Source organism: Lagopus leucura, unplaced genomic scaffold, assembly GCF_019238085.1.
Source record: "Lagopus leucura isolate 7727_CA_CO unplaced genomic scaffold, USGS_WTPT01 Super-Scaffold_100002, whole genome shotgun sequence".
Classification (NCBI taxonomy): Eukaryota; Metazoa; Chordata; class Aves; order Galliformes; family Phasianidae; genus Lagopus; species Lagopus leucura.
In genome coordinates this window covers 80,076,383-80,099,600 of record NW_024962263.1, presented here as the reverse complement: position 1 = coordinate 80,099,600, position 23,218 = coordinate 80,076,383, and the positions used below count along the sequence as shown (strand labels likewise).

Below are 23,218 nucleotides of genomic sequence, written 5' to 3'. Positions count from 1 at the left end.
CGGCACTGCGCATGCGCCGCGCCGCCACCGCCGCCATGAGCCGCGCCAAGCTCGTGGGTGAGGGGGCGGCGGGACGGGGTGTGAGGAGGGGGAGTGTGGGCTTCGTGTGGGGGTGGCCGTGCTGGAGGGGCGGCTCGGGTCGCTTGGCGGGCGCTGTCAGTGCGGTGCCCTCGGGCCGCCGAGGTGCGCTTTGAGTTGCTGCTCCTCAGAATGAACCCACGTACATCTGCGGGGTTTTTGTTGGCAGATATCGGCGTTAACCTCACGGACCCCGTGTTCAGGGGGATCTACAGGGGAACGCGAAAACATCAAGGTACGTACTGCTTCATGTTCGAACTTCCTATTTATTCATTTTTCCTCCGAGTCTGGCTGTCCGTTCCGTGTTAAGGCACGAAGCAGGAAGCTGTGTGGGCTGGCACGGCCGCCCCCATCCCTGTGGTGCTGTGGGGCAGCTGAGCTGGGCGGGAATCTTCCCGCAGCGGGGCGGGGCTGGGCGGCTCTGAGGGCTCCTCCAAGCCCTGCCCTTCTGTGGTTCTCGCTATTGGTTCCAAGTCTTTTTTTTGTGTGTGTGTGTGTGTGTATGTGGTGGCACCGCGTGAATGTAATTTTACGTTCAAAAGGAGTTTACTTGGCTCCTGAAACTTATGAAGTTCAGTATGTGATGTTTCTGTGTGCTTTTGCAGATGACCTTTTGGATGTGGTAGAGAGAGCTGTCAAAGTTGGTGTTAAAAAGGTAATTCCTCACAGTTGGTATTTTCTACACATTTTATCCTGCTTTTTATGTTTTTGGAGTGCTCCACTATTGAAACAATTCTACAAGTTGCAAAGGAAAACATGGCAACTTTCTTCACTACCGTAATGTGGAAGTCTTCCATGCCGAGAGCCTTGTCTTTAATTTGCACTGATCATTAGGCAGTAATGATTTTAATCCAGTGCTGTTGTGTATGATCCACGATTAATTGTACATTTTCAGTGGAAAGATGTTCTCCTGCTACATACTGTAGCAAATCATTACAGAAGTTTTCATGTTAGATACATTGTCCTGTTTTAGGTGACTCACTTTGCAGTTACCAGTGCATGGGCAAATATTCAAAAAGGGTCTGATGGCTGTGAATATGCAGATACTTTGATACATAAAGGTAATTGGCGACTGCAGAAAAGGTAGAAGTACCTATAAGCTTGTGTGGTTGTGATATCTGAATGACTGCTAGTAAATGGTAGCTTTCACATATTGAAACTCCGTAACAGTGAGCAGGTTTGTAACTCTTTTAACTTGTGTGCCTTGGACCACATTATTTAGTTGTAGTCTGCCTACTGTATGCCTCTATGCATCTCTAAAATCAATGAAGTATCAAGGCAAAGATAAGAGTTAAAATACAACACATTGGATGCTGTTGTGAACTATTCTGCTGGTGTATTAGAAATATTAAATAAACCCTCCTTGGCAGGAGGAATGAGCACTTGGCAGTTTGCTGAAAGCCTCTTATCTAAAGGACGGAGCCATGCAGTGCCAGAAGTCTGCCCCATCCCAAACTGTGTTTGCTTGCCTGAAAACTTAATCTCTTAATCTGAAAATATTTATATTTGTCTATATCTGCAGATTTATGGTGATATAAGGTGATTTGATTTAAAAAAAAAAAAAATCTATCTTTGTTACCTACTGTATTTCCTGGGTCCTGGGGATTTAGGAAATCTCGTTGTTACTGATGTATGAAGCTTTGTTATATATGCACATTAATAATTGTCTTGTTGTGTTCTCTGCCTAGACTTTTAGTTCTCTCTGAATGTTTTCTTAAACATTCTGCTTGATATTCAAAGCAGAACATCCTGACAGTACTTCTTCTTTCCAGTTTTTGATTACAGGTGGGAGTCTCCAGGACAGTAAAGATGCATTGCAGCTGGCACAGACCAATGGTATTTTTGCTTCAGACTTCTGTTGTTGGTCAAAAATTGAATCTGCCCACAGTCTCTCAGAATTAATCACAGAATCACAAGGTTGAAAAGGACCCACAAGGTCATCTAGTCCAACCATCCTCCCATTACCACTGCTACCATAAGCACTAAACATATCTCGTAGCTCCTCATCCTCTGTTCAAGATGCCTCTTGAACACTGCCAGGGACGGCGACTCCACCACCTCCCTGGGCAGCCATTCCAGTGCCTGACCATTCTCTGAGAGAAAAAGTTCTTCCTTATGTCTAACTTCCTCTGGTACAACTTGCGGCCATTTCCTCGGGTTCTGCTTGTTGCTTGGGAGAAGAGGCCAAACCCCTCCTCATCACAGCCTCCCTTCAGGATGTTGTAGAGTGCAGTGAGGTCTCCCTGAGCCTCCTACATTAAGAGTGTATAAAGACATGCCCCTGGACTTGCTTACAGAATCTCAGATTAAAATTGAAAATGAGGATTCAGAGTGAGATCACTGCATTGTGTATGGCTTTATATAGCTATTTAGATTTCTGGGTGTTGGAAGGGATTAATCATTGCTCTGATTTCTGTTTCTAGGCAGTTCAGATGTTTAGAAAAACCAAGCCATGTGTGCTGCTGGAAGCACAATTTATCACAAGGCCCTCTTCCAGAAGTAGGCTGAAATAGATATATGATGTAGAATGCATCTCCCTCCCAGTTTTTCCTCCCATTAAAAGGAATGTATCCCTCCTTTTTTTCTTCAGGTAGTTATCACTGCACTAATTACTTAAATACTTATTCTATTTAAGAAAGTGGTGTATTTATATACATTAAAGTACTGTTTACAGAAGAGAATCATAAAAGAACTCAGGTTGGAATGAAGCAGAGGAGGTAACCTGGTCCAACCCGTTGCTTAAGGTCTTTCTGTGTGTGTGTACATACGTATTTATATGAATATTTTTATATGCATAAAGGCATATTTTATACGTATGTATTTCCCTCCCATATTTCTACATTCTTTGTAAAGGTACTGCATGTCTTTTTGTTTTGGTACTGAGGTCATCTAGAAGGAATTTCTAGGTAAGTCAGACATTGCTTGCAAAATCCTATCCCAGCTAATGAATGTAGAGGCACATGAGATAAAGAGGGAGTTTTCTTTTAAAATTACAAGTAATGAAAAATGTCCAGGCACAGATAATGGCTATAGCTTATATGAACTCATATTTTTTTCTTAAAACCATCTAATAATGTGTTGCTTTAGATATGTTTTACAGCACAGTTGGCTGCCACCCTACACGCTGCGGGGAATTTGAGCAGAGTAACCCTGACCAGTATTTATCAGAATTAAAAAATCTGATTGAAAAGAATAAGACAAAGATAATAGCAGTTGGAGAATGTGGCCTAGGTAAGTGTTATCTTAGTACTTCAGTACTGATATGTATAAACGTGTATAGACATCCTTGAACCCTAACTAACTGGGGTTTTGTTCTTTCTAATTGTAGATTTTGACAGATTGGAGTTTTGCCCAAAGGATATCCAACTCAAGTAAGAAACTTGCTGTCTATAAGTTGATTTGTATCACTGTACATCAGTGCTTTCCTTCCTGTGTTCTACCAGGTAGCATTTAGTCAGGTAGACATTTGCAACGTGCAGATTTTTTGTGTGTCAGAAAACGTGACTTTAAAGGAAGCAGTGAATTTTGCTTCCTGCACGGTGTGGGTTCAACGTGTCCTTTCCTGTAAAATCCATCAGAATTGCTGGGTTTCCAGGTGTGGCAGCTATTCATTCTTGCTCACGCTCAGTCTAGCAGACTCTTGGTGAGAATTAATGTAACTGTAGTACGTGAAGGAAGAATTAGTTTGTTGGAGTGGAAGGCGTAGAGGAGGGAACAGAACTATCAAAAAGTGTAAGTCAGCAGTGGAGAGAAGGAAGCTTTTACTATGGGCAGTGTTAGCTGAGATAATTGAGGGCTGATATGTTCATCTGAGGACCCGGAGAGATCGGTAATTTGAAGTAATATACACAGCAGTCATACTGAGTGACAGGAGCAACCATTCCAATGAAAGGAGACTGATGAATTGTGGCAGGTTGCTGCTATGGGTAGAATTAGTCACTGGGGGGCAGTGGTTAGTTGTATATTTTCCTAATTGCCACAAGTAATCAGTAGGGAGAGTTGATCATGTCTTTTACTGTATGAATGTAGTACTGCAAATATTCCCCAAATTAGACAGAACAAAATACATAAACCTAGTTTCTCAGAGCTCTTTGAAACAGACAGAAGAAATATACTGTCACTAATACATGAATCCCAAGTTGCTTTTCTGGGGATCTACTTCTGCATGGCCAAATCTGCTTCATCTGTGTTAGTGCTGTGATCCCCAAACTGAAAATGCCAGAGTATTTGAAGTATGTGCTCAATACTAAATGTGCAAACAAACAAGCAAGGATGTTTTCAAACATTATTGAGGAGAAACAGACGTAGCCAGTGGCTTGGCTCTCACCCGACAGAAGAAGGCCATACCTTCAGTACTGTAACTGGTAAGGTTTGGCATCCTGATGATTTACACTGTTATGTTCTGATCACCATATGTCAGGTTTCTGTCGGCTTTTCCAGACTTTCTCTTTCCTGGTTTTTGTGTTTTGTTCTTTTTTATCTAGGAACTTCCTTGTCGACTTCCTCATTTTCTTTCACAGGGCACATAGCAGCATGTGATGTGATGGGCTTCACCGTAGCTAGATAAGGAAGAAGCTTGCATTGCCTCCCTCTCAGCTTTGAAGAACAGTAGTGGTTTTGTGGGTAAAAGGTTACATCAGCCAGTAGTTACTTATGGGGATTATTTGCAGCTCAGTCTCTAAAACCTCATTTTCGTATGAAGCAAGTCTGAAGAATGAAAACAGCTGTTTAAAAAAAAAAATACAAAACACCAATCAAGCAACTGTAGCTATTTAAACAGCAAGAGCAATTGTGCATTGCAATTAAATTTGGATTTTAGTCAATGTAGACTATGCACAGTGTCCAACTACAAAGAAAATTGTGAGGAGCATGAGAGGAGCATTTCTAATTCTCATGCCTGAGTGTAGCATGGCAGACAGAGAAACTGTAAGTAATGATACTGTGGGATCAGAACTAGCAGCAGGTTACTGGAGACAAGGTTAAATTGGTACTCACTGGTTCTAACTTTAGAAACTGCACTGGGGAGCTGGCTACCTGCTTACTGCCCTCTGCCCCACGTCTTTGTTTTCATAGATGGCTGCCTCGCTGTTACTGCTCCTTCAAAGGGAATCCTAGAAGTAGGAGGTAGGACAGGAATAACAATGAGTGAAAAGGAAAGGATGCAAGCGTGCAAGCAATAGAGGGAGAACCAGTGAGAAATGGGGAAAGAGTGAAGACAATGTGCAAAACAGGGCAGAAGATGCGTGGTATTGGTATTTGTTTCATGTCAAGAAAGACAAGGCTGACCTTTGTGGAAGAGCAAACAAAAACTCTGCGTTGTTGCTTTGCCAGCTCTGAGGACTAATTTGGGCCATTCGGGGCTATAGAATTCTGCACAGTGCTCCCTCACCCACCCCCACACCTTTTACAAATACTTCTTGAAATAGCAGTCTCTGTGTGATAGACACTCTCTTCTATCCCTGGCATTTCAGAACCTTGTGGAGAGAACTGGCAGTTCCTCTGTCATTACAAATAAATAAAACCCAATTCCACCAGCACTCACAATACTCAGGGGTATGTGCTCAGCATATATGTTTATGAGTTCTTCCATTATTGATGCTTTTGGCCACTTCTTATCTGTGTTCATCACTGCTGCATGAATATCCCGCAGCAGAAAGTTGCTTTTAAACGTGAATGCCTAAATTGTTGAATGGATGATAGCTTCTGCATGGCAAATCCATCGATTTGTCTTTAGCTCTGGAGGACCAAAATGTACAAGCACTGGAAAAACTGTTCTGCTGTCTTTCATTAGTCTTTGACTGAATTTCTGCTTAAAAGTGATTTTTATTTTACAGATACTTTGAAAAACAGTTTGACCTGGCAGAGCAAACAAGACTGCCCATGTTTCTTCACTGCAGAAACTCACATGCTGAATTTTTAGGTGGGTGTTGCATGAGGATTTCAAGCAGTAACGAATTCTGAATATGAAAAAATCTAGAAACCTGAATCATAGAATGGCCTGGGTTGAAAAGGACCACAGTGATCATCTAGTTTCAACCCCCCTGCTACGTGCAGGGTTGCCAACCACCCATCTTGGGCAGCCTGTTCCAGTGCGTCATCACCCTGTGTGAAAAGCAGGGATCTTTCTCCTTTGTCTGTTACAAAACCACCTTATGTTTTTACTCTTTATGTTGCAGACATAATGAGAAGAAACAGAGATAGATTTGTTGGAGGAGTGGTAAGTATGGGCTTTGGTGTGGGGTTCATTTTTACGTATGTGTGTGGGGCTGGAGGATGTATGTGAATGTCATTGTTAATGTGTGACTTATTGTTTGCCATGGAGTCTGTGGAGGCTGCCTGTTGGGTACTTTCAGCTATTATAAATTACTATTTGCAATCCACTTCAAAAAAAAAATATATCTGTATTATATCAGTATTTTTATTTTTGTTGCTTATTCAACAGTTTTATGTTGCAAGGGAAGGGAATAGGCTGAGACATGGCTCTGAGCTGACATGACCAGTTTTTCTTGGCCTAGCAGAAGGACAGTTTAAGCACCTTATAATTGACATTGGCCTCTTCCCAATTCTGCAGTGCCTGTAACTGCAGTGCCTCCAGACCACAGATAATTTGGATGCGTGTTCCCAGTGGGAGCTGTAACCTCAAACATTTGCTTCTGACATCAGACGTGATTTTCAAATTACATCCAGATGTATCTTCTGATTGCTTCCTGTCCTTAGATATTCAGATCATGTATTTTAATTCAAACACATAGCAGGAAGAAACTTCAGATGAAATGATTAAGGAAGTCCAGCAGTTCTCTTTCAGTTTTCCATTATGCCGTGGTTTTCCAAAAGTAATGAAGACTTGGATTATTGCATCCTGCTCGTGTCAGACCACGACTGGTCTGGTTATCTCCGTCCCCAAGTTTCCCCATTTGTACTGCAAAACCTTCCCCAAGCTCTGAAGTTACACTGAGTGGTCACTCCTTCCTTCAGTCCTGCACAGCTGATATCAAGCAGAGACACAAAGAGCACCCTCTGCTGCTGGTTGTTCCTCTGCCTGCACGGGGAAGTGGGCGCTCTCTTTGCTCCCTTCAGGGACCACAGCTTCCACATGGGTTACACTTCACACCCTATGACCCATCACTTGCCTCTCGTCCTTAAGATGACCAGTAGGCTTCGGGTTCCTTTGGGCTAAAATCTGTGCTGAAAATAATTCCAGCTCTTACTCTGGCAGTGTCCTCTAGGGAATACCAAGGCGAGAATGTAAAAACTAAGCACACACAGCATTGCTTGCTGTATGTAACCTCCCAGATTTCAGGTATTGGCTACAGAAAAATTGTGGGCCGTAAGCAGTATCACAGCATAGACTTTTCCTACATTAATCACTAATGAAACGTGATAACTGGTTTTGTTGCAGCATTCCAGTGACCTCAGCCTGAGCTTTGCCCCAGTTCAGAATCAGATGAGCTATGTCCCATCTTTGTTTGAATACATGTGTAATGCATTCCATTGAAAGGTATTTATGATGCAAGTCAATACTCCTGTATGATTTTAAATGATTGGAGTTTTAAATTAAGTCTGTGTATTACACATCTGCATATGCATTTATATTGATTGTAGGTTCATTCTTTTGATGGCACGAAGGAAGAAGCAGCAGCAATAATAGATTTGGATCTTTACATTGGAATAAATGGCTGGTAAGTTCCTCGCAGGAAATAAAGCTATTTTAAAATGGCAGCTGCAATGAACTCATTGGTTTCTTTTAAACAACGAGGTCAAGTTTTCAAAGCTCGATAGGCCCTTAATCATCTGACAGATTTAGAATTGCACTCATTAATCTTTTAGCTACAAAAAGTTCTTAACTCATCACTCAGCAAGCTAATCTGGTCTGGGGTCCTTCCTACTACCCTCCAGTCAGTCCTCATTTGGAAATGAATAACATGATAGAGCGTGGAAGCAGTCTTACTGTGAGATCATGAAAAAAAAAAAAAAACAGCATAGTTTTCAGTTACCATGTCAAATATAGGAGTAGTGCAAAATGTCACCTGATCAGCTTTATCTGCTGGTCACACAGCCAGCTTTGGCTGTCTCAGTGGCAGGAGTAGCTGAGGCTGGGCAGATGGGTTCTGTCCCCAGGGTAAGCCAGCTTCCCAGTAACTCCATGTTTGCTGCTAAGTGCAAAGTTTGAATTTAGAGGCAGCATTTAAAAAAAAACAAAGCAAATTTTCTTTAAATTGTTTAGGAGGCTGTTTTTGCTATGAAACACTTCAACAGGCGAAGTAATGACTTGTACACACTCTTTATTTTTCTAGTTCATTGAAAACAGAAGCCAACTTGGAAGCACTGAAATCAATTCCTAGTGAACGATTAATGATAGAGACCGGTAAGATTTTATATCTTGGTCAGCAGTTTGTGACTTAAATGCTGTTGGGCAACATGATATGCTTGCATAGCAGTGATAAGGCAAGCCCGAGAGGAAGGAGACAGGAGCAGAGAACGGACTGCCCACTGCTCTGTTTTGGAGGGCAGCCTGTGAGCTCTCTGAATACTCCTTTTCAGCTTTCTGCTCGAGGGAAGGAGCTGCCTGTCAGTCCCCAGTGTAACAGGGGAAGGTGGAAAGGGGACACTGACGAGCCTGGATTTTCAGTTGTATTTAAATACTGAAGTCCTGCTCAACTATCTTTTGAAGTGCAGCTTGCTGGAGAAGTGCCAGACAGGGCAGTGGCTGAGGTCCTGCCAGTGGTAGCTGTAATGTCAACTGGAAACAACAGCTCTTTAAATGGAGTACTGTGGGAGAAGGCTCACGTTCCCCTCTTGGGCTGATGAGCTGCAACTTCAGAGTGTGGGATTTGTTTGTGTGTGCGTTTCACATGTGAGGAACTGACAGTTAAAAATGCTGGTTTCATTGGAATTTCTGAATCTGAAAAAAAAAGTAAACTGCCTGGATGCTTTTAACTAATTTGCTTACGAAGCACAAACGTTAACAAATTCTGGAATTTCTTTGGAACTGCAGTGCATGCATTGTTATGTCAGAGATTAGTGGGATGTGTTACTGTACGGTATTTTAAAAGGTAAACTGCTTAAGGTAGTGGTATAAAAATGCAAAGATTTTTCAGGTATTAAATTATCCCAGTCTGTTCAAGTCATTCCTCAAAAGAGATAAGGAAAACTAATGTCTGTGGCTGAGTTGACTAAGCCATCTCATGGTATTCTCAAGTGATTGCATGCTCTTAATTCTGTTTTTCAAATGAAACTAGATGCACCCTGGTGTGGAGTGAAAAATACTCATGCTGGATCGAAATATGTGAAAACTACATTTCCTACCAAAAAGAAATGGGAAATGGGGCACTGCCTGAAGGACAGGAATGAGCCCTGCCATATAATGTAAGTGCACTCGTGTAGGATTACATAAAATATTTCAGATTCACAGGGGGAAAAGAAAAGCAACAGTCCACGGGAAAGATAGTAAATAGAAATGAATTTAAATGTATTTAAGTATGCAAGGTATTACTTAATGGGTTGTAAAATATATAGATATATATGTATATGTTAAGGACTTAATTTTTCCATTTCAACAATTCTGAATGTAGAAAGCTCCCTGAAAACGAAACCAGTGCTGACTCTTTCTTTTCACTCTGTATGCTGAAGAATGAGTTAAGCCCTGTAAAGTAAATTCACTTGAATAAACTTCAGTCAGTTGCAGTTATGTTTAAAACTGATACAGCTCTGGAGCTGTGCTGTCCTCTGAAGACAGACAGTGCAAAGACAGGGAGTGGACAGAAATGACACTGATAGGGCTGCTCCCAGTTCCCTTCAGGCCTCGCTGTGCCTGTGGTAAAGGATGCCATCATGTGAACTTGGTTAAGGGTGCTTCCTTCATCCTGCTGTGATGCTGGAACAAATGTTTCATAAAACATTGATCTTGTGAAGTTTAGATATGAGTAACAGTAGTCAATGAGAGAACAGTAAGAGAAAGCTCTAGGGGCTGCTGGAGTCACAGCCTGAACGTACAGAAAGCCTGACTTGAATCATAGAATCCTGCTACATCCTCAGAATGCATCCTCCCAGAGGTGGGAAAAGCAAGGAAGTGTATTGTTTTAGTGAAAGTGTTATTCCATTAACAGCATGGGTAGGTGAAATTATGAATTTTCACAACTGCTAGCAAAGTCTCTTTGGTTGCTTAGGGCAGTTGGTGCTATCATTCTTGTTACCAGCTCCTTGAAAAGAAGGAATGAGGAAAGTTTCTTGTGTTGTAGTATGTGACTTTTCAGTGCAGCAAACAAAGTTCACAGCTGCACAGAGCCAGATGCAAAGCCTATTTACTTGACCAGATCTTTATTTGCTGTGAAATCTGTATGTTTCTATGTGTAAAGTACCTGTTTGGAACTAATTCCTAAATACTTCTCACAATGCTACTGAAGACTGTAGGAATTTGAAGTGTCAAAACAAGAGCATATGTGAGAACGGAAGGGAATGCTGCTGTTGTAGGCTTGAAGAAACTTTGGAGACTGCTGATCATGCTAAAGCATGGTTTAAGTTGCCATGGCTACTCCACCAGGGCTCAAAATACATTTTAATGCAGAGGTGTTGCCCTGTAACACTCCTCAAAACTCATTATTTATATATAACACAAACTGCACGCGTTGGGACAGAAGGGCTGCATCAGAATTTTAGACTTTCTGAGGTCAGTCCACGAATGCAGAAGAGATCAACTGAGAACATTTGTTTGCCTCACAAGAGTTGATGACCTTTCCTGCTGCCTGAATAAGGCTGCTGTGGCAGGTGTGTCTGTTACACCATCCTGTGTTTGTCTGCCGCCCGACGTGCAGCTCATCACAGTGCTTCAGAAACCCCAGCACTGGCAGCACCGGGCGCCTTTCCTACAGCAGTACGTGGCTGCTGTACTGTGGCTTTTTTGTTGTTGCTGTTAATGAAATAAGAGCCTTATTTCAAAAATACTGTCCTCTTAAAATTAATTATAACCATTACTAGTAGTAGATTAGTAACTTGAGAATGTCGTAAGCCTGAGGAAGTACAGTGAGAGTTGACGTTTTGTGAGTTGTCAAGCAGCATGATCTGTTGTGAGAGGAAAGTTAGCATGAGGCCACAAACTATATTTAATATTTAGGGTCCATACACTGTTTAATATAGCTCAGTTGGCAGGAGGGTTTTTCCACTTGTCTTTCTTTGGTGGTGGTGCAAGAGTGGGGAAGACAGCTTTTAATTTTGATGGTGATATCTATATATTAATGTGTATTAAGACCTGCTATACACACCTTGGAAGCTATTTTTGTGGAAACTTTATCCACCAGAGGCTTTTTTTTTTTTTTTTTTTTTCTCCTCCTGCAGCTTTTATACAGTATTGCAGCAAAACATCACATTCCCACTGCAACTAAGTGGGGACAAGTACCTGTAAGCCCTCCCAAAGCTCTTCAGGGCTGATACTCTTTGGTACTTGGAATTATCATTTCTACATAGGCCTGATCTTATCCCATCTTCTCTTGAAAATACTCTTAAATAAAGAAGCCTTTTGGCTGCAAAACACAAGCATGAAATGCTCTTAATTCTTCATCTAGGAGAATACTGGCATTCCAGGAACAGTAAGGAGCAACTTTTTCTACTATTTTCCTTGAAAAGAAGTTTAACTATTGCCTAAGTTGAGGCAAAAATCCAAAACCCAAACCACACTGCTAAAGTTAAGGTCCTTCATCTTCACCACAAGGAAGTTTGGTTTTTTCCTACTGCTAGAATTGTACAGAACATACAGGCTTTTTCCTGTACTTCAGTGACAGAAAACAAATAAGAAGGGGCCGTGGCCTGGTTTGCTCTTACTGAGTGTTAATACTTGTCTTTACCTTCCTTTTGCCTCCTTCTCCTGGATTCTACCAAACCTCCAGGCCTTCTAAAAGTGCTTATTTAGCATCTCCTACTGACATCTGAGTGTATCCATTACAGTTTGTCTAGAGAAAGGGGAAGCAGAACTGAGCTGTCCTGGTAGAGGTAACCTGTTACGCTTATAGCTGGAATTTAAGCTTTGCCATAAACCAGTTTGTTTATAGTGCCACTTTAACCTTGACAGGAGGTTAATGAATTTCAGTCTGAAAAGTCAAGACCACTGATAAAGACATGCACAAAATGACACTTTCTTTGGAACAGAAAGCTGTTTAATTACCTCTGAACAAGAGTCAAAAGACCAAAGATGAACCTGTACCAGTGAGCAACCAGGGAATAGAAGTTACTGACTTTAGTAAGTGAAGCTGTTTCCGTATCAGAGCATCTCAGCCTGTTGCTCTCATAGTAGGTTTTTATTCCAGGTTAATCTTAGTTACTCATGTACATACAGATGTGACACTCTGATGTATATTCATTACTGATTTTTGGAGTCTAATAGCAATTATTATTTTTTTTTTAGTCAAATACTGGAAATTATGGCAGCAGTAAGAGAAGATGACCCACTCGAGTTGGCCAATACTCTATATAACAACACTATTAAAGTCTTCTTTCCAAATATATAAAGTTTTCTTACATTTATTCAACATAACTTTAGTAAGTATATTGCAAAAAAGTTAAGACTGATCATATCTGCAAGTTCTTATCGACAGAAACCAATATGTAGTGCTTTTTGTACAAGATTAAAGCTGATTTTGAAAAAGTGGTCTGCATTGGTACAGTTTCCTAGCCCTATTTCCTTTTCATCAAGATTCGGGATCAATTTCTAGAATAGCCTAAGCTAGCAGCTCTTGTTAATACCTGCACACATTGCAAAATGAATACCAGGCTGCTGAGTTCACGTGTAGAATGCTTCAAGTTACTACTGGTAATTCAGAAGTGCTTAACAATCAAGTGCATGCTTACTACTTGACCAGAAAGCTTAGCGGTTTCATCTTTTGCTCCACTTCGGCAAATGCTGTAGTGTTAAGTCTACCAACCTAAGCTTTGCATTGTTTTCTTTTTAAACACAACTCACTATTTTTTAAGTGATAAAGCTCTGCTAATACTGAATTTGTTAAGTAAAGCTGCTTTGGTTCAAGCTTTTCGTTTCTGATTTAACCCGCTGAACAGTCTGTTTTCACCAGTGTTTTACATCCAGAACTCACTGATCAGGGATTACTGGTAGGCAGTCTTTGGCACAGCATTATCACTACATCAATTAAAGAGTGTTTTTCCAACCATCTTAAAAACGTGAAAACATTTTATTCCATGTACAATAATGTACATAATTTAAGGTGGTCATGAAAGAGACCAGCAAAAATTAGAGGTATATTTACAGTAGCACACACCACAGTAAACAACCACCATTCACAGACTCAACACCGAGATACTGCTGTTGTGCTTAAAAGTACAATAACTACAAAGTGATGCTTTTATTCTGTTTGAGTCAATTTTAAACAAATACCTCACGGCTTAGGAAAGAACATCTTAATCACCCAAGAGAGTCAGAGTCAGCGTTAAGAGTCTCATTCAAGTGCTGTTCCACACCATCATCATCTTCTTCGCCACTATCCGAGCTGTCATTATCTTCATTTAATTCATTTTCAGCATCAGCAGCTTCTTCTGCAACTAGTACAGGATCTTCATTTGGTGGCACAAACCCGTTGTTGTTAGAGATGTTGGCGTTCTCCTTGTCCTCAATATACACTTTCTGATGGCACATGGGGCAAGTGTCCTGAATGTACAGCCACTTCCGAAGACAAAGTGCATGAAAGTAATGGTTGCACGGGGTAATGCGAGCAGACGTGGTGAACTCGTGGTAGCAGATTGCACATACGTCATCTATTTCACGGAGCCGGCTTCCTTTCACCTCTGGAAGGGAGTTTATTTTCTTAACAGCAGTCCTGCGATTTATAAAAGTCTTCCAGCCATTCTTTGCTTGCAAATAGATGTTGAAGTACGCGTGCAGACACATCATGCAAGCGCGGATCTTACTTCCCGATTCAAAAACCATTGTGTAAGCTCCATTTCCGAACATGATGACTCCAAATATAAACTCAATAATATTGCCAGTGGAGCGAACGTAATAGACGTAGTCGTCAAGCTTTTCCCACAGCACGTTGTAGTAGCCGTCGATCATAAACAATACATAAACAGTGATAGAAACGATTACTTTCAGGCAGAGCTCTACGCAGAACGCGGTAACTGCGAAAAGCCACGTGTTCAGTGCGTAGTGGTGCCAGAGGACGTAGCTGAGCAGAACCGGCAGGATGAAAAGGCAAGCTGAAACAAACAGCACGGGGAAGTGTCTGCGGAACGACGGCACGTGGGAGGCACTGAGAGACATCAGCACGGGGTCTGTCATTCCATGGATAAAATGCAGGACTGCGGTTAGCAAAAGGCACATGTTTCGGCTCAGACGAACTAGTCTTTCTTCTGGTTTCAGTCCGCTTAAACCAGTCTGCAGAGCCAAAATGAAAAACAGAACAGGTGCTACAAAACCCAGCCTTTTGTCATCCTCGTCGGTCGACCCAATGAAGGCCAAGATGCCAAGTCCCAAATAATGTGCTATGGAGGAAATAACAGCACTCATGCCTAACACAGTTAAGGTAGAATCACACCCACTTATTATTAGGCTGCAGATCAGTTCCCAACAATTATCCCACGAAATCAAGAAGAATTTGTCTTCCGTATTAGTTTCAGCCATCTTTACAACATATGTCAATACCACAGCTTGTGCTGTAAGTCTCGTCAGCCAGAAGACACGCAGAACAGCTGGAAATCGAATCCTTTTCCATGTATCTTCCACCAATAGCTGTAATCCATAAATGCGATACATGTGCCTCACCAGCAGATAAACATACCGCACTGAGTAATAGAACCACTTGATTTTCGTAACTAAAATGACTGTGGTGTTCAGTGTCAGCACTAGGCCTGAAATAAAAACTAGCATCTGTCGGACATGTAAAGGTAGTTCAACAACCAAGCCAATTACAGGAATCAGTATATCCAGGATGATTAGCTGGGAATATACAGACTGCATGTTCAGCAACGTAACGTATCCGATTCCGAAGGTAAGCTGAAGGATGGAAAGCGCCATCCATAGCGAAGGTCCTTTATGAGGGAGGAACTGAATTCCAAAAGCTGCTGTGTAGTAGGCACTGTAGAAGTTTATGTGCAAAGAAGCATAGTAATTCACCAACACTGAAGTTGCAGCCAGCAGAAATGCCGAGGCGATCATATAAAACTTGAAAAGTGCTCGCTGTTGTAACACCAGAACAATGCTGGATACAAAGACACCTAAAAACAGATGGGAACCATTTAGTTCTCAGCAGAAACTGAGTAACAGAATTTACCTATTAGCTTTGCAGCAATGCTCTCCCATTAGACACTCCTTTAACTTTAACTTTGCATTAGCAATGACGCTGCTATCTTCAGAGAACAGACTAAAGAACCACTTTTATCTGGAGAAGGCAAGGTTGAGGATTAGAAAAAAGCAGTGGGCATGGAACACAAAGCCTAGGGCAGCAGGCATGGCCCTGAGCTGCACGAGTGCAAGGAGCGTTTGGACACCACTCTCAGACACAAGTTTTGGATTTGGGTGGTCCATGCGGAGCCAGGAGTTGGACTCCATGATCCTTGTGGGTCCCTTCCAACTGGGGATAATCTGATTCACTTCTATGATCTGTATTTAATACAGATGTGCACTGCTGTGATGGAGAGCCAATTTAAGCATAAGTCAGTACTGTTATTAAGTCTATCTTAACAGTTTCAGACTGGAGCACCAACAATGTCCAAGTCCTCAAAGATTGTTCCCCAGCCAGCCCTGATATCTACGGGTAGGTAAACTCTAAAAGCAGGAAAGAATTACCAGATACAGCACCAGTAAATTCAGTGAATTTTACACATTTATCCAATATTGAGCCCCTCTTCACCTGAGCAAAGCACCTAACTACAAACACCCACACTGGCCAAAGTGTCAGGACAGCCTGCAAAACAGTCGAGACAAATTTTCTCAGAGGACAGGCATGAAAGAGAGCTAGGGGATGAGGCAGGCAGGTCACCGAGAGGCTAACAGTTTTCCTACATCACACAATTAACTCTGGTGTAACCCCACCAGGTGAAGCACTCTGAAAGGCTTTGGCAAAGTCCCCCATTCTCCACCTGTACCTGAACTGAGCAACAGCATGTATATTTTTTTGGTACACAGATGTAGAATGCAAGGAAGAAATGGTAAAAGTAAGAAGGGGAAAAATAAACAAGAATTAATAGCAAAAGGCAGAGTACTCCTAAAAAAGTTACTGCATCTTAAAGGTACTCCTTGCAAGCAGCACTGGCTGATGTAACAATGTTCTCCTTAACTAATCATTAACCTCGGGAAGCTGACTGAGGGAAGAACACAGTCATTCAGGAAGTGCTTTCTGCTCAGTTTTTCCATGAAAAGCTCAAACTCACGAGACACAACACTTTCTAAAATGAGTCTGACCATTTCATTGCCTTTTCATGCATACCATAATAAACAACCATAGGAGAGTCAGGTAGTTGGGTACTGCATGTCATCTTAAAATACTGACCTTTCACGTGCAAGCCATCCCTGAAACAATATTACAGTGAGCTGATAAGATAGAAAAGCTACACCTACAGGCTCCCCCGTTGGGGCCGTAGCAAAATGTACAACATATATATTGCCAATACACGTGGAGGAGCCAAGGCCCGCAGGGAGCCTGAAAAGACCCCAGAGGCGACTGGGATCTCTGGCAGGGGAGGGGAGCACCCCACTCCTCTCCTCCGGCCATGGCATACCATCCATCTTTTTGCCATGACCAAGTGGTTCTGCGCAGTGGAAATGCTTACAAAGCACACGCAGAATCTGAAAGATGAACAGCGGAGACAAAGCAAGGTTAGCCTGAAAGATTAAAGACAAACTTCACTGCAGTTTGCTTCTACAGTGTGTCCAACCCAGTGAACCTGCATAGAACAAAAGTGAAGGAAGAATCCAACTGAGCATTCCTGCATTAAAGCTTTTTAAAAATCATACAAACTCCCGTTAGCATTCTTGAAGTAAAACATATCCCAGAGTAATTCAGAGCTGTTCGACACCATTTTTGAAAGCTATCAGGTCTCTCCAGTTAAGATTAGCTGTTCAGAGACAGCAAATGGTAACAAAAAAAGGCAACTTCACATGTACTTAATTACAGCAAGATCCAACATAAATATCTCAACGTGTCCTAACAACAGCAAAGCCCCAGCTGTGTCCTGGTTTCGGCTGGGACAGAGTTAACTTTCTCCCAGTAGCTGGTCTGGTGCTGTATTTTGGATTTCAGATTAGAACGTTGATAACACACCAGTGTTTTGGTCTTGCTGAGCCATGCTGCACAGAGCAAAGAACGTTTCAGCTTCTTGTACTGTAGAACTGGGGGCTGCCACTGCTCAGGGACTGGCTTGGCATTGGTCAGAAGGTGCTGAGCAACTGTGTTATGCATTACTATTATTATTTTCCCCTTCACTTTTCTGTCCCATTAAACTGTCCATCTCAATCCATTTGTTTTATCCCCCCCTGCCCCCATTCTCTTCCCTATCCAATTGAGGGAGGACAAGCAACAGAACAGCTGTGTGGTGCTGATCTGCCTGCTGGGTTAAACCGCAGCACCCTGTAATCCTTAAATTCACAGGAAAAAAATAACTACTGACTGAACCACACGGAAAGTCTTTAGCATCATCCTGAAGCAGTTACAATTTTATTTAATTTTTGGAAAGCTGAGAACCACAGCCCACTTGTCTCAAATCACAGCCCCTCACAAACTGCTCCCAAAGCTCTCACTGGAGGCAGGGGAGGGATCAACCAGTTCCCCACACCCTTCCAGCAAAGTGATCACAATCCTGAAGAGGTCCTTCATAACTTAATCTCATTATCACACACTTAAAGAGAGATCATCTGAAAATGTATCTCCTATTCCCATTTACGTTGGACTAAGTTCAAGGAGCTTCCTACAGCATCTCTATTACACAATGAATGGCTCCCAAAAATTGCTTTAGTGATGTGCTGCAACGTCATTGTTTTTTTTAAAGGAACTGCTTAGCAGTGAGATGCACTCTTAGCAATTACGTAAAGGTAGAAGCTCCAGAAATGGGAAATAAGAGGGGTATCCCCGCTGCAAAAAGGCACTGAATCACAAATACCCTGAAGGGTCCCACCAGGATTAGGAGTCCAACTCCTGGCTCCCACACCCAAAATTCAAACCCGATGAGAGCACTGCCCAAATGCTCCCTGAGCTCCAGGCTGTGACCACTGCCCTGTGGAACTGCCTTGTGCACCCTAGAGTAGCAGCCCAAACCAAACCCCTGCTCCGGGTTTCTCCTGGCTCTCCTCTTGCCTGCTGCCCTGCTTTACTTCACCCTTTTTCCCCTCTGCTATTGCAACACCATCCCCACTGCGCTTCTTGCTGTTTATGTTCCCTTTTAACCTCTCCTCTGACTTTCCTTCCCTGACAGCTGTACCACCCATGTCCCTGCCTTTTTTTTTTTTTCCCCTGACACAAACACCAAACCACACCAAGCCAGCGCGCCGCAGGCCTGCAAAGCTCCTGGCTGCGTTTCAGCGTCCCTGTTCCTTCCTGTCTCGGGCTGCCATCCCCACTGCAGTTCAGTTTCGCTCTCACAGCGGCAGGCAGCGTTACTCGTGCTGCACAACCCCTCAGCACCGCGCAGCATACCAAAGACAGCACCACATTGTTACACCAGCGACTTAACCTCCAGAAAAAAAGAAAAGCAGAAAAAGCTGGAAAGCAACCAGTTGGAAGAGCTCTCAAGTTTGTGAATTCAGTGTGGGGCACTTTCGGGCTGCCATTCCCGAGGTAAGGGACCTGGCAGCGTACCTCGGCCAGGCAGCTACCGACGCGCGCCTATGAAACGCACAGCCGCGGCGTCACATGGCTGCCACACGCTGTGGAAGCCTCCAGACACTGCGAGTGGCAGTCGGCAGCACCCGGCAGGAGCCGGCCCCGCGGCACATGGCACCCGGCAGCGCTCGCACCAACCTCGGGTGGCTTCCGAGGCCCCGTTCGCTGCGAGGACAACAGAAAGCACCACACATCGCCGCCCTGTAGCCGGGGCCGCACACAGAGAGCCCGGGAACGGGGATGGGTGTGGGATACTGAGAGGGGCCACGGGGACCTACGGCGCTCCGGCCGGCAGAAGGGGGAAGACAACAGCCACAGCGCCGAGGGAAGAGACCGGGGCAGCAGAAAGCAGGCAGCGGGAAGGAAGGGGTCGGAGCTGAGGGAAGGGGCCGAGGAGAGCCCGAGGCGGCACAGCAGCTGCGAACGAGGCCGGCAGTACGGGGAGGTGGGGGCCGAAGGAGCAGCGAGGTCGAGGCCCGGCCCGGACGGGGCCGCCCGGAGCCGCCCCCAGCGCCCCGCCGGGCCCGGACGGTGTCTCACCCAGCAGCCGCAGCAGCACGCCCAGCAGCGCGGCGCACACGGAGCCGCCCGGCAGCGGGGCCGAGTTGAAGATGGCGTCGATGAGAAACAGGCTGGGCACCCGCAGCGCGACCTCCAGCCCGGACCGCAGCCGCGGGCCCGGCCGCGGCCACGGGAGCTGCGGAGGGCCCGGGGCCGCCATCCCCCGGCGAGGGGAAAGGCCGCCGGCGCCTCCCGCCCGCTCGGGAGCGGTGGGGCGGCCGCGGGGGTAGCGAGGGAACCCGGTGAGCCGCTACCGCCCCGCTCCCGCCGCCGCCCGACCCGGCCGGGCCCCCCGGCGCGCCGCCGCCGCCTCCATGTTCCCTCTGCGGTCCCTCCGTGGGGCCGGGCCCGGCCGGGCGGCGAGGCGGGGCCGCGGGGCGTCACAGAGTGCGGCGCCGCCCCCGCTCCCCCCCGCCGCCCCCGGAGGGCCCCGGCCCTGGGGTGAGCGCGGGGCCGGGCCGTGCGGAGTTCGTCTCGGCTCTGGCGGAGCCGGTTGGCGGAACGCAGGGGAAGCCCGCGTGCTGTGACATCGGCGATACACAGGGGTGAACTCCTCTGGCGCCTACGAGCCTCCCGCGCGGGGAATCCTTCCCAAATGAAAGCGCTTGCTTGTTTGGATGCGCTGTCAGTGCGTTCTGCTGCGCCAGCTGCGGGCCCGCTTTGTGTCAGACCGCCCTCTGAAGGACGTGCGGTTCCAGCACGTTCCGCAGCCCGGGCTGCTGCGTGAGCTTCCCCCGTGCGATTGCCACACGTCTGCCCTCCCGCTCCGGGTGTGGGCAGAGCCACTTCTCGGCTTCCCCGAGTAATGCACGTGGGAGAAGGAATGGTCCATTAATTAGGGGTGCGTGATGCAAGACCTCTGTCATCCTCACTGTGTAACAGAGAGCTGGAGCGTGTGGGAAAAAAAAACATTTGCCTCTGGAATTGTGTTTCCCTCCTTGTGTATCTCGACAGACAGCCCAGGTGCACAGACTGCCTAATTTTGTATCAAGTTAGCTTGATGTTAAGAAAAACAAAAAATAAGAGGCCTCAAAAAAAAACAGGGACTCACTGTCTGTCTTGTAGGGACAGGCCCAAAACTGAACACAGTGCTCAAGGTGCGGCTTCACCAGGGCTGAGTACAAGGGGGACAATCACCTCCCTGCTCCTGCTGGCTGCGCTACTGATGATACAATCTGGGATGGGCTCAGGTTGTCCCAGGAGAGCTTCAAGTTGAGTATTTGGAAGAATTTCTTCTCAGAGTGGTGAGACATTGGAACAGGCTGCCCAGAAAGGTGGCATAAACACTGTCCCTGAAGGTGTTTAAGGAAAGCGTAGATGTAGGACATGGCTGACATCTAATTTAAATCTCCCCACCTTAAAGAAATTAGATACTGGAGGAAGTTTTTTATACTGGAGGGAGTGGTGAGGCTCTGTAACAGGTTGCCCAGAGAGGTTGTGGATGCCCTGGAGGTGCTTAACACCTGGTTGGATGGGGCCCTTGGCAATATGACCTAGTACTTGATCTGGTGGATGGAAACCCTGCATGTGGTAGAGGGGTTGGAACTTGATGGTCCTTGAAGTCCCCAAATATTCTGTGATTCTGTGATTCTATGATTCTATGATTCCATGGTTTAGTGGGCAGTATTGGTGGTGGGTGGGTAGTTGGACATTATGACCTTAAAGGTCTTTTCCAACCATAATGGTTTTATGGGGGTGAGGGTGGTGAAGTACTGGAACAGGCTGCCCAGAGATTTGGTGGATGCACCATCCCTCAAGACTTTGAAGGCCGGGCTGGACCAGACTCTGAGCAACCTGCTCAAGCTGTGGATGTCCCCTTTCTTTGCAGGGGAGTTGGACTAGATGACCTCTAAAGGTCTGTTCCAACTCTAAGGATTCTATGGTTCTATACCACTGGCCTTCTTGGCCACCTGGGCACCCTGCTGGCTCATGTTCAGCTGGCTGTCAGCTAACAACCCCAGATTCTTTTCCTTCACAAAGCTTTTACACCTCACTGCTTGTGTGAATCAAAACCTGTTTTAAGGCCAGGCTGAGGTCAGCTCGCATGCTTTTTGGCATCTGCCATACTGATGCTTTCTTCAAATGCCTGCCCCCAGCTTTACTTGCCACCATTCAGCCATTCCAAACATCCCACCAGCTCACGGTTTAAACCCTCTCTATTATTTTCAAGGGATTTTGGACCAGGCCCAAGAGAATTGCATAGGCACTTTCCTAAGCAATACCCCATGCTAACAAAACCAGAAAAGTTGCCAGATTGCTAAAGGATTGCATTACAAAACCCGTGTGCATGGGCAAAGTGCATTTTTTAATCGCATGCTGAAAGGCATTACTCTGACCCAGTGGCTCTCCCCGCACCAAACAGCAGCTGGAGGTTAGGGTTTGAAATGTGAAAAGTGTTTGTTTCACACACATGGCTGACAATGGCCGTATCAAAGGGATTCAGACCTTCCTGAATGACTTTACTCCCCAGCTACTGAACTGACTGCTATGTTAGGCTGCTAAATGGAAATAAAAGGATTTGCTTTGAAATAAAAAGCAGCCTAAATCAGACAATTGATATTGATGACTCTCAGTAATCCATACGAAAATGTTTATTTGTATGAGGCATAATTTCAGGAAATCAGCAACCTGAAGCACTGTTTATAGCAATGGGACTCACTGCTCCCTTGAGGCCATTCCAACTTCATTTAATATCCCCATCAATCAGGAGGATCAGAAATCTGTTTTGGTGGTACAGGATCAGAGAAAATGACATGATATATATTTATTTTGCTTTAAAGACATATGAATTAAAGGGAATCCATTAAATAGGACCTCGGGCTTCGATATGTGCGCTATGGGCACATTTTACAGATGTTTTTTAGGCACAAAAACACTGACGTAGATTTGTGAAGTTACTTGTATATGAGCAGTTCCAGGCTGCAGCTGTTCCAGCAATCCCTGTGTTTGTAAAGAAGAGTGGACCAAATCTGTACCTTTTCACACATGCTTTTCTGAAAACTTCTTCCAGACTCACCGTTACCTAAGAAATCCTAACCTTGTGTCTCGTATGAGCGGTGTGTGTGAAGGTGACACCTACTGGATACGTGGAACTGTGCAGTTTGCACTCCTGGAACTTTTAGATAGGGAATAATAAACTGCATTCAGCATTGTTGCACAACCGTAACTACTGCATTCACTTCAGTTGCATTTACATGTTCAGGAAAAATACTTATATTATTTCTAGGGTTAAATTCAGTCTTAGCCTCTTTATAAATGTATTTTTGGGGTTAAATCCTATTCTATGAAAATTTATACTCCTAGAAAACCTTTCTCAGTTGGAGGCTTCTGCAGTGTTTTGTTTGTAAACTAGCATGAATTGAGCACAAAGTTCCCTTAATTGCATGTATGGATTAATTGTCAAGGGCAAATAGTCCTGAACTCCAAGGAGGAGCCTCTGGGGAGACCTCATTGTGGCCTTCCAGTACTTGAAGGGAGCGTATAAACAGGAGGGGGAATGGCTGTTTACGAGGGTGAATAGTGATAAATAGTGATAGGACAAGGGGGAATGGTTTTAAACTGAGACAGGAGAGGTTTAGGTTTATTTTAGCAGGAAGTTTTTCACACAGGGTGGTGAGGCACTGGAACAGGTTGCCCAAGGAGGCTGTGGATGCCCCATCCCTGGAGGCATTCGAGGCCAGGCTGGATGTGGCTCTGGGCAGCCTGGTCTGTGGTTGGTGACCCTGCACACAGCAGGGAGTTGAAACTTGATGGCCATTGTGGTCCTT

General features: G+C 44.7%; 2 protein-coding genes across 5 annotated transcripts; one reads left to right on the top strand and one right to left on the bottom strand.

Annotated features, from left to right (window-relative positions):
* Positions 1-22: 22 nt before the first annotated feature.
* On the top strand, positions 23-12,712 carry TATDN1 (TatD DNase domain containing 1). Of its 4 annotated transcripts, XM_042870331.1 has the most exons (13): positions 296-313; positions 684-733; positions 1,052-1,139; positions 1,851-1,914; positions 2,502-2,668; positions 3,166-3,309; positions 3,407-3,449; positions 5,913-5,998; positions 6,255-6,295; positions 7,681-7,757; positions 8,373-8,443; positions 9,318-9,444; positions 12,473-12,712. In XM_042870331.1, exons 5-13 carry the CDS (start codon positions 2,644-2,646, stop codon positions 12,573-12,575), a joined length of 717 nt encoding a protein of 238 aa, XP_042726265.1. In that variant the 5' UTR covers positions 296-313; positions 684-733; positions 1,052-1,139; positions 1,851-1,914; positions 2,502-2,643; the 3' UTR covers positions 12,576-12,712. The 4 variants fall into 4 exon arrangements, with proteins under 4 accessions (XP_042726264.1, XP_042726265.1, XP_042726266.1 ...); XM_042870330.1 differs by lacking the exons at positions 1,052-1,139; positions 2,502-2,668 and adding an exon at positions 23-57 and having other exon boundaries at positions 248-313; XM_042870332.1 differs by lacking the exons at positions 296-313; positions 684-733; positions 1,052-1,139; positions 1,851-1,914 and having other exon boundaries at positions 2,265-2,668.
* RNF139 (ring finger protein 139) lies at positions 12,207-19,644 on the bottom strand. Its single transcript, XM_042870329.1, has 2 exons — positions 19,431-19,644; positions 12,207-15,291 (listed from the first exon to the last, which is right to left on the bottom strand). Exons 1-2 carry the CDS (start codon positions 19,609-19,611, stop codon positions 13,484-13,486), a joined length of 1,989 nt encoding a protein of 662 aa, XP_042726263.1. The 5' UTR covers positions 19,612-19,644; the 3' UTR covers positions 12,207-13,483.
* Between the last annotated feature and the right edge of the window lie 3,574 nt (positions 19,645-23,218).

Coding starts and splice junctions, on each gene's coding strand:
- TATDN1 (XM_042870330.1), top strand. CDS start 36: ATGAGCCGCGCCAAGCTCGTGG. Junction 5,999..6,254: donor CTCACATGCTGAATTTTTAG/GTGGGTGTTGCA, acceptor TTTATGTTGCAG/ACATAATGAGAAGAAACAGA. Junction 8,444..9,317: donor ACGATTAATGATAGAGACCG/GTAAGATTTTAT, acceptor AAATGAAACTAG/ATGCACCCTGGTGTGGAGTG.
- RNF139 (XM_042870329.1), bottom strand. CDS start 19,611: ATGGCGGCCCCGGGCCCTCCGCAGCTCCCGTGGCCGCGGCCGGGCCCG. Junction 15,292..19,430: donor CGTGCTGCTGCGGCTGCTGG/GTGAGACACCGT, acceptor ATCTGTTTTTAG/GTGTCTTTGTATCCAGCATT.